The sequence below is a fragment of the Serinus canaria genome, chromosome Z (assembly GCF_022539315.1).
Source record: "Serinus canaria isolate serCan28SL12 chromosome Z, serCan2020, whole genome shotgun sequence".
NCBI lineage: Eukaryota > Metazoa > Chordata > Aves > Passeriformes > Fringillidae > Serinus > Serinus canaria.
The window spans coordinates 8,226,699-8,237,256 of record NC_066343.1 but is presented as its reverse complement, the minus strand read 5'-3'; the positions used below and the strand labels follow the sequence as shown (position 1 = coordinate 8,237,256).

Below are 10,558 nucleotides of genomic sequence, written 5' to 3'. Positions count from 1 at the left end.
ACAGCAAGTGTCGCTGCGGCGGCGAGGTCACGTCCCCGCTCCTCCCGGGGAAACCGGACCGGTGCTGGGGAGGCGGTTCTGGGGTGGAGGTTCTGCCCTGCCGAGACGAGCGAAACTCTCTCACAGCTCTGGTCCTGCCCTTCTCCCCCTCCCCGTGTGTTTCAGGACACGGAGGCGTGAATCAGCTGGGGGGTGTTTTTGTGAACGGCCGCCCTCTCCCAGACGTCGTTCGCCAAAGGATCGTGGAGCTCGCCCACCAAGGGGTCCGGCCGTGTGACATCTCCCGGCAGCTCCGCGTCAGCCACGGCTGTGTCAGCAAAATACTCGGCAGGTAAAGGGGGACGGCAAATCCTTCCGTGTCCGTCAGAAGTGTCGGTGCCAGCTCCAGAGCTAGAGGCTGCGAACAAACGGGGACAGGCGAGCAGTCCAGCGAGGGGAGCACTGCCCGAGGAGTCGTGTTTTGTGTGTCTGATGTGGAAAGAAACAGCCAATATCCGTAGGTCTTGTTAGCTCCTGTCACAGCTTCTAACTCTAATGCAAAGTGCAGAATGCCATGCGTATTTGCTGTATATAGGGTATGTCCTGCACCTGTCTGCTCTGAACAGGAAGGGAAATCTGGGAGTCATATTCTGCAAAATGTGTAAAAAGTAGAAGTTGTGGAAATTGCTTGTTTTGCTTCCTGAGTAGAACTCCTTTTAAACAGTATTATCATGATATATGTCATCAATATTGCGGCATGTGCATTCATGCAAGCCATTCTGCAATCTGTCCCACTGTTTATAATCAAACATCTTTGTCCAGTCTTCTACTGGATTAAGAGAGCACAGAACACCATGACTAACTAGTAACCATCTTAAAGATATTTTGGCTACTTTGGGAGTAGCTCTCTGTTCGCCCAAGAGCTGCCTCAAACACTATGGCAACAGGATATTAAACTATGAGTTAATTTTATTTCCTCATTGTCGTTTAAAATTTGGTGCGGATTCAGGTTAAAAAAGCCATGCTTACTTTTTCCCTGTTTGATTTCTTGAACTTCTGTGCAAACCTAAATCTAATTTGCGTAAATTACCATTTTCAAACGGTTTTGAGCCCCAGGTATTCTTACTGACTTGGGCAAGTTATATTAAGGGGATTTTTTTTTATTACAAAGAGTTTTTCTTTATCATCTGGAGAAGTTAATTACCGAGTTGTTTATTGTGATTTCACAGTTAATTTCCTTGTTTAGTATTTTACTATTTTTATTTAATTTTTTTTTCCAGTTCCTTACAAACATAGCATAGCTGCAAAGACGATTAAGGCATTTAATTTGTAGCAACACGCAGGGGATGTGCTGATCAATCAGAGGCCGTGTTAGTGTTCAGATCTGTCAGGATCACAGGTCCCAGTTTTGCAGTTCTTGTCGCTGTTTTCCCCACAACCATCTCACCTCTCCCTGCCCAAACGGGTGAGCAGCAGCTCCAGTGTCAGGGCTGAGTGTGTTCCTCCTTCACCTCTCATCCTTCCTCACAGGGGTGTGCCTCCCCTGCAGCCTACATGCACTTCTCCTGCTGGGCATTTGAGAGCACAAGTGGCTTGAGCTGGTGTGGAGAGGAGAACTTTCCCTGGGCTTTGTACTGCCCACCACGGGCTGTTTCACTCAGGTACAGCTCCTGCTCCTGCCTGGCTGACATGGTTTGGCTGCTGATGCTCACTGTTGCATTGGAGCTGCCAACACTTCCCATCAGGACCAGCACACAGCTTGGAAACAGGCAATTTATTTATCCACCAGGCAAAAGTCTGGTGGTTTTACTTTTGTCAATTAGGTCTGCTGTTAGGTATATTTGCACTATGGAGTTCAGAGTGAGGTTCCAGAGCTCTGTCATTAAAGTTGTCAACAATAAATTGGAATTTCATAGCTCATTATTTTCTTAACTAATAATTACAGTGGGTAAAATGTCTCTGTAATTGCATCTCCGTGTGTATATGTCTTCTCATATCTGTGCATGTGTGTTAAAAGTGGGAATCCTTATGATAAATCCTTGCATTTGGAATTTTATCATCATAAATTTTCAGTACTAGATGCAGTTTTAAAAATCCATCCAGAGGCAGGTAACCAGCTGTTGCAGGGCAAGTGAAGCTCCTAACCCTCAGAGCAGGGTGCTGGGGGGTGCCCACCCTACACCTGCCTTTGCAACTCTCTGAAGCAAAAATCCCTGACCTGATGGAATGGAAGAGCGCTGGCTGCAAGAATCCCTGCCTTTGAAATGGAGATGGGAGTCAGAAAGGCTGGAGCCATGCAGCTGCAGGCTTTGTGACTGTGCAGTTTAATGCAACACAACATGCCTGCACCCAGATTCATTGCCGAGGGAGAGGAGGGGTGTCTGTGACAGGGCAGGGTGAGGACTGTCCCCACGTGTCCCCAGGGTGATGTCCTCCCCCGAGAGCAGGGAGGGGTCCGGGCTCAATCCCTGAGCTCCCTTTGGGCTGAGCCTTCCTTGGGCTCCTCGGTGCCTGGGCTGGCCCTGGGCCATGACGGCAGGCAGGGGGGCAGAGCTCAGAGGCTCGGAGAGGAGAGGTCTGGCTGCTCTGCAGAGCCAGAGCTTTGTCCCTGGTGAGCTCATCTCAGCTGCAGCACTGTGGTGGCCAGCCTCTCTGGCTTTCCTGCGTGGCATCAGCCATGGGAAAGCCGTGGCTGGTCTGCACAGGCACAGCCTCCTGTCCTGTTGGGAGTGCTCCTCTTGGCCAGGCTGTCCTGGGCTGCAGGGCACTGACCCTGGGCACTGCTGCCACAAAGCACTAAGAAACGCTTGTGAAATCCACAGTTTTGATTAGATCTAAGGAAATTCTTGTCTGGTAGCATCTGTAGTGTTGCCTGGCTGTGTTCTGCATCCTCCTCCAAAAAGTGGTGCCAGCAAACTCAGCCTCAAGGTTTTGAGGCTAAAAGTGCAAGATTTTAGGTTTATGGGTCATGTTTGCTGTTGTTTTGTCATATCCTCATGGAAGTGCAAGGGGAACTAAATTTTTCCCCTCTGCCTTAAAGCTCACAGCATTTAGGGGCAGAAGGAGGGTTAATCCATCTCTGACACTCAACACTTGCCATTGCTGATATTGCATAAATGGCTCATGGAGGCTGGTAGCCCCAAGTCAACATTTGCACACAGGGTATCTGAGAACATGTATGAACAATTTGGTGTCAGTCTCTTTAAGGGAACTTTAGGCCCTGCACAGAGAGCTCTCCCAGAAACACTGAGAACAGGTAGCCAGGCAAAAATTTGATGAACATGATTGCATGTTTCAGGGAGGCAGGGAGGCAGACTTTGGCTGTTGCAGACTGTCTGTGCTCTGCTCAGGCTCAAAAGATGGGAAAAATTGTTTCCTTTTTATTTGTGTAATGGTTATGTCGGATAGTTGCAGAGAAAATACATTAATAAGCAGTCTTATCTTCCTGCATGTGAGTTTTTTTCTGAGCTAGGAAGGGGGGCACAGAGCAGTGAGCAGTTGTGATTGAGCTGCTGCAAGTGCAGCTCGGTGGGCACCTGGGTGAGGGGCTGCTGCAGGATTAGGGCAGCCGGGGTGGCAGCCTGTTAGTTGGGGTTTGTTTTTCATCTGGTCGTGTGAAAATTCACAAGATGCAAATAAGTTCAGGGCTGTGAGAGAGCCCTGTGTGTAACACCCTGGCTGCAGCCTGGAGGAGCAGAGTCTCATTCCCGGTCTCTGTGAGATGTGACTTCTGCTCTCACAGCATGGCCAAGCCTGCTCTGGAGGGGAGGCTGGCAGGGCCCAGGGGTCTCAGCTGCTGTGTTAGGGCAGAGCTACCAAAAGCAGCTGATCTTGTGTGATGTACGTGTGGAAAATCGGCCAGATTTATCTTGCTTTAGGGATCTCATTCTCCACCTTTCCTGGGGCATGGCACCAGCAGAGCCACTGGAGGTGGGGGAGATGCTGCACCCGAGGAAGGGCTGGTCACAGGAACCAGCCGTGCCTCAGCTGGACCCCTCCGGAGCACGAGCAGCTCCCTTTCCCTCAAAATTTGTTATTGGAACTGCTGAGAACATAATGATGAAAACAATACCTTTTGAAAAATATGAACTATTAAAACCATAATATGCATATTAAAATCGTAAAACAGGAAAAAGATATGCCGGAGTATTTATTCCAGAGGTGCAAATAAAATGCAGTATCTAGCCTTCATTTCACTTTGAATCATAACAAGCTGTGGATGTTAATGACAGCATTTCTGTAAAAACAGTAATTTGCTGCAAAAGAGTCCACTGCAAAAAGTGGTCTTTGGTGTGATTTGTTTCTATTATTGCCAGTACTGCTGATTAATAACACACATTTTCAGTTAATTTTGGATCTCAGCATGGCCTTTAATCTTGTGTTGTTTCTTTTGTCTTGCTATTACAGAAAAATATATATTGTATCCTGAGGCCCAATTCCAATTACTATAAGTTAATCTATTAGGTGATAAAGAACCACACGGGCAGGAAATGTGTGTGTGAAAGTGAAGATGTATCTCAGGATTTGCTGGGGTTTGGTTACCTTGAAATGATGTTCTCTATAAATCTCAGAGCATGTTCTCTGTCTGTGTGTGATAACCAATGCTTTGTTTTGGATGTTGTCCCAGGTATTATGAAACTGGGAGTATTAAGCCTGGAGTGATTGGAGGATCAAAACCAAAGGTCGCCACACCCAAAGTCGTTGAAAAAATTGCAGAGTACAAACGCCAAAATCCCACCATGTTTGCCTGGGAGATCAGGGACAGACTCCTTGCTGAGCGAGTGTGTGACAACGACACGGTGCCCAGTGTCAGCTCCATTAACAGGTAAAGCTGGCGTGGCTCTGGGGTGGGATGCTCCCTGGAAGCACTGCCCCCGTGGCTCTGGGGTGGGATGCTCCCTGGAAGCACTGCCCCCGTGGCTCTGGGGTGGGGTGCTCCCTGGAAGCACTGCCCCCGTGGCTCTGTCTTTTGGCAGCGCTGGGTGTTGGGGCTGTTGGTGAGAAAAGCAGCTTCCCCTGTTTCCCTGGGGCACCTGGGCCTGGGAGCAACTGCGGGCTGACTTGGTGGCTGAAGCACCCCGGGTGACGAGGGTTTCCTGGGAGTGGGCAGGTTCTTGGCTTCTTTTGCATCCTTTCCCCTGTTTCTGGGTTGGAGGTCCTTGCTGGGAATGACCCTGCGTGTTTGCTGCGAGCAGAGCCCTGCTCTGCTCCGTGGGGTGAGCGTTCAGTGGGACAGCCACTGAGCAGGGGGCAGTCATCTGGGTAAGAGAGGGACCCAGGGCATGGGTCTGAGGCACCTGACACCTGACTGGTGCTGCTAACGTTGGCCCAGGCCTGTGTTCAGTGTGAATATTGATGGGGGAATTTGGTCAGTAGTGTCTGAGGACCTCCACTGTCAGCTTTTTCCATTGGGGAACTTAAGTGGCCTGGATTGCCCCTGAAAATGCAGGGGAATCTCATTTGGAGACCGAATCCCACGTTTGGGTGTTTTGCCATGGCTTTGCAAGTCCGGGCTGGGCCCATAGAAGGCTGGCTAGGGGCTCTAACTGCTGCCTTGTCCACGACACCTTCTGTGGCCACGGTCTCCTCCTGAGTCAAGTCATGTCTAAGGCTGGAAAAACCCAGTGAAATACTACCTGACATCTCCAGCCCTGCCAGAGCCACAGTAAGAGATGAATACTTGAGCAGCAGAGCTTTTGGGCACCCACGGCCCTGCAAGCAGGGTTTGTCAATTTTCACTCTGCTCTGGGCTTCCTCCTCACCACGCCGGCGAGATGATTTTCACTTGTGCAACTGCATGCAAATTCCTTGAATGCAGCTCGCTATAAAATCTCTCATTTGCGTCCAGACGTGAAATAAATTGATGCAATATCCTTTTATTGGCTATCCCAATCTGATTTGCATTCATGGAGCTGCTGCCTGAGTAGCCGGAGTGGCTTCCCCAGCGTTAGGGGAGAGTGCAGGCTCTGCCCTGATGGGCTAAATGTCGAGTCATGTGTTGGTGGAATTAAAAGGAAAAATGGGTCAGTTCAGTGCAGCCTCTGCTGCTGGGGAGCCCCTGCCTTGGAGGCTCCAGAGCATCATGCAGTAACTCTGTGGACACAGTGCCTTCAGTTTAAAGAGGGTTTGAGAAATATTACAGACACCAGGAAAACCAAATATCAAATACCTGAGGAAAAGCTCTGCTTCCATTAATGTCAACAAGTCATGAGAGCAGCATGGCTGTTAGAAGCAGCCCTCTGCCTGTGTAGGAGAATGCCACGTGTCTTCCAAAAAACTACCAAAAAAGGCAGTCACAGCTCTGGGTAAAAGGGAGATTTAGGTAGCTTCCAGTCACATTTGAGCCAGTTTCCATGTTCCTCTTGCTGCGTCCTTGTGTGCTTCCACACTCATAGTGCCCGTACCCCTACTGCCCCTGTATCAGAACCCAGTCCATGATCCGCCAACAAGTTTTGGCTGTAAATCTAGTTCTTTCTCATCTGCTTGTGACTCTGGCTAAGATCTTCTCCTTTTCTCAAAGGTTTGCAATCCCTTTTAAGAAATGCATGCAATCTGTTTGAGTCAATCTGTTTACCCATAGAATTGTTTTTGCCAGCTTAGATGAAAACCCAGACTGAACAATAATGTGACAAAGAACCTGGAATTTACATCAAAACACTTGGCTTTAATGCTAAATCCTACAGTTCCAGCAGTCTGTGGGGTTTATCCTCATATTTAACACTGAGTGTGTACCTTGGGGCTTTGCTGGTGGGAAGGGATGCAGACCCTGCCCCCAGTACCCTTGCTCACCACTGAGGTGCAAACGAGGGGGTCAGCACAAACCCGAGCCTTGGGCTGCTGGCTGCTTCCTGCCCTGGGCAGCTGCACCTCTGCACGGCAGGGTGGAGGCCCTGCTCTGCCCCTCTGTCCCTGTCCCACGGTGTGGGTGTGCTCTCTGTCCCTGTCGCTGGGCTCTCTGTCCCTGTCCCAGGGCTCTCTGTCCCTGTCCCCACGGTGTGGGTGTGCTCTCTGTCCCTGTCCCCACGGTGTGGGTGTGCTCTCTGTCCCTGTCCCCATGGCTCTCTGTCCCTGTCCCAGGGCTCTCTGTCCCTGCCCCACGGTGTGGGTGTGCTCTCTGTCCCTGTCCCCATGGCTCTCTGTCCCTGTCCCAGGGCTCTCTGTCCCTGTCCCAGGGCTCTCTGTCCCTGTCCCCAGGACTCTCTGTCCCTGTCCCAGGGCTCTCTGTCCCTGTCCCCAGGGCTCTCTGTCCCTGCCCCACGAGGCTGGGGCTCCCTTGTTCCCTCCCACGGTGCTGATGCTGCTCCTGTGGAACACTGGCTGTATGGGGATGGACTCCTGCAGCTCATCTCTGCTATTGAGGGGCCTCTCAGCAGACAAGTTTGAGCTGCTGCCTCCATATAGGAGTGAATAATAATAATTATTATTAATTAATAACATTTATTTTAATAATAGGCTACTCTTCAATAGCAGAAGCAAGACTGCGTGGTTAAGACTTAATTAATCATTGTGATTAGCTTTGCTCAAATCAGCTGAGAGCTGTCCAGCTGCTTTCAAGTGCTCCAGTCTCCATTCCTCCAGAGATGAAGATGTTTATGTGTCAGAAGGCCCTGGACAGCCTTTCTTCACCACGACAGCCCTGTGCAGCGGGCAGCTTGGCCGTGCAGGGTCTGTCTCTTTGGCTGTGCCCCCCACCAAAGCTGCTGTCCCCGCTGTCCTGCCCCTCTCACTGGGCTGGCTGCTCTGGCTCTGTTGCCATAACCCATCTCCTGGCTATGCCTGGCACCAGCAGCTCCACTCTGGGGCTGGCAGCTGAAAGATGGCTCGTGGACAGGCCAGACCTCTGCAGCCTCCATCAGACTCCTCCAGGGAATGGGGGGAAAGGGGATGGCAGTGCATCCTTCGTGGGCTGGAGCTGGGTGTCCCCAGGGGGGGTCCCTGGGCCTGCCAGCAGGGAGCTGCTGTGGGTTCCTGCAGGGTCACCCCCAGCCCCTCCACCCGACTGCTCTCCTCCTCTCCTCTCCTCTCCTTCAAATTCATGGCAGGCAGGACTGGAGGGGGGTTTGTCAGGCGCAGGGAGGGGAAGTGTTCCCTCTGGCATTGCTGCTGTGGCTGTGCCCGGGGCTGGGGAGTTCCTGTTCCTTCCAGCCTGTCCCAGTCCTGCCGCAGCTGAGGCAGAGCTGTGTGATCTCCAGAGGTACTTCTGACCCTGTCTGTCCTTTCTTCATAGCACATGGGCAGGTAAATAATGTGTGTAGCATCTCCCCAGGATCTCCCCTCGCAGCAGGACCCTCTGTCCTGCACACCACATGTGCCTTCTGCTTTACCTCTGTCTCTGAGGTTTTTCTTTCTGATGTCACTGTCAATCAGAGTAGTGACTCATGTACCCAGTGATGGTAAATGCAGTCATTCAGCTTTTAAGATTAGCATTTATACCAACACTTAAAAAAAAATAAATCTGTCTGAGCTGATCCTTGCCCAAGGTGTCCAAGGCCCCCAGCCATGTGAGTGCCATACCTGGTATGCCCTAGGAGCAGCCTTGCAAACGTGTCCCAGCAGCCAGGAGGGCAGACCACAGCCTGCTGGGCTGGGGGCTCCCTGGGGAGGGTGTGCTGCCCTGACAGCTGTGGGTTTCCCTTTCCTGGGCAGTGAGGACTGGGTCCTCGAAGCCACCCAAGTCAGAAGCATGCTGAGAGCCTTGTGGAGCAGTCCTCTTTGGTTGCTCTGGGGTGACCTTGCCTCGCAGGGGCGTTGGACAGATGACCTGCTGTCAGCTGTTGTCTCTTCCAACCCAAAGCATTCTGTGGTTCTGTGACTGGTGGCTCTAATGGCAGGGGCTGGGGGCACCCACCTGCCCCTGGGCCCACCTGCCACACTTTGGTCTTTGAGTGAATGATGAGGGGAGCACATGCAGAAAGGCATTTTTTGTATTGATGTAGGTGTCCTGCCTGGAAAAAGGGTGTCTAATGCCTCCTGCCACGGCGTGCCTAATGCTGGCTAAGTGGTCATGTTTTTCCATCACTCACAGGATCATAAGGACCAAGGTGCAGCAGCCACCCAACCAGCAGGTCCCCGCTTCCAGTCACAGCATAGGTAAGGAAAACTTTCTTAAAAATACATTAAAAAAATGATGGATTACAAATATTCTGAAGAACTTTTAATCATTCTTATGGACAGATAATTCTGCATAAAACACTTCAGCACACGTGCTAATGTGCCTTCTTTGTCATTCTCCAAGGGCTGAACATAGTAAATGAATTTTATAAATACTGCTAAAAGGTTTTGAATTTTACTGATTATTATGATAAATAGCTTTCACCATGAGACAGAAAATTGAAATCTAAACCAAAAAAACCCCTACTAATAGGGGTCTATAGAATGTCAGATAATTAAAGTAATAAATCAAGAAAGGGATACTTATTCATAACATTTTCTGCATCATTAGTCAGTAAGTAGTTTTGAATGTGTTTTTTCCATCTATCAACCATCCCTTCCATAGTTCTTTGTGCACTTGCAGTCTTGAGTGAAGAGGTAGCAAAACTTTCTGAAACTTTTAATTCAGGCTCAGGAGAGTGATGCTGCAGGCTGAGGGAGGTGATGTGGTGGAGGGTGACCCAGAGGAGACCCCCAGGCTGCTGAGACACCCTCAGGCCTTCTCCTGGCTGGGTGTCTCTCTGAGGGGGGTGGGTGTTTCTGAGCTGCAGTGCAGCAGGGATGCAGGGGCTCAGCCCTGCTCTCTTCTTGTGCCTGTTCCATCAAACCCGTCAGGGCACTGGTCAGCCCTGCTCCAGAGGAACTGGTGGGGGCCCTAGTTTCTCTCTGCCTTTATGTTGTCACCTGTGATATGGTGAAATGCTTGCTGCTTCTCTCTTGGCGAGGGTGTGCTGGCACTGGGAGAAAGGGGTGGAGGTGCAGAGCAGGCTGCACTTTCTCAGCTGGTCAGAGGAGTCATCCTGTTGACCCTGTGCCCTTGGCCTTTCTCTCCAGAAAATGCCAAAACAGTCTTGGGGAAGAAAAGCTCCCTTTATCTCACTGTGGTGGCTTAAGTGCTTTCTCTTATTGAAAAAGCCAAGAACACAGAAGAAAAATGTTGTTTCTCAGGGCTTGGAGTTGATAGAGGGAGCATGGATTCCTGACATGGGTTTGCTCTGAGTCGTGTCTGGGGGTCTTTGGTGTGATTCCACGTGTGCATCCCCCCACCCTGTCCCTGGGGTCTGTGTGGGGATCTCTAGGCTGCAGGGACGTGGCAGGACAGGCTCAGCCTGTAAGCTGATGGAGGTGGTGGTGGTGCTCCCTCCTCTGCCTGCTCCTGTGAAGCCTGGACACCCACAGCATCACAAGGGCAGTCTGGCACATCCACACTGCCCTTGCTGGGCACAGACAGTACCCTTTTCTGAGGGCCCTTCCAAAGGGTCGTTTTTCTGGGAACCTCAGGGTCTTTCAGCCACCCATCCCTAGGCAGCTGCAGCTGTGCAAGGTCTCCGTGGCCAGAGGCAAGTGGTGTGGCCTGACAGGGTGCAGACAGCACAGTGCAGCAAGTGCAGGGTGCCCTGCTCCCAGGAGGTTCCTGTCCCGGGGACCC

General features: G+C 51.0%; 1 protein-coding gene across 1 annotated transcript in view; it reads left to right on the top strand.

The window, feature by feature from the left end:
• Positions 1-192: 192 nt before the first annotated feature.
• The window catches only part of PAX5 (paired box 5), a 128,175-nt gene continuing 117,809 nt past the window's right edge, over positions 193-10,558 (top strand). Inside the window, exons 1-3 of the mRNA XM_050987256.1 lie at positions 193-331; positions 4,607-4,804; positions 9,005-9,069. Coding sequence (XP_050843213.1) covers positions 4,719-4,804; positions 9,005-9,069 — 151 coding nt within the window. The 5' untranslated portion in view covers positions 193-331; positions 4,607-4,718. The remainder of the gene's footprint in view (positions 332-4,606; positions 4,805-9,004; positions 9,070-10,558) is intronic.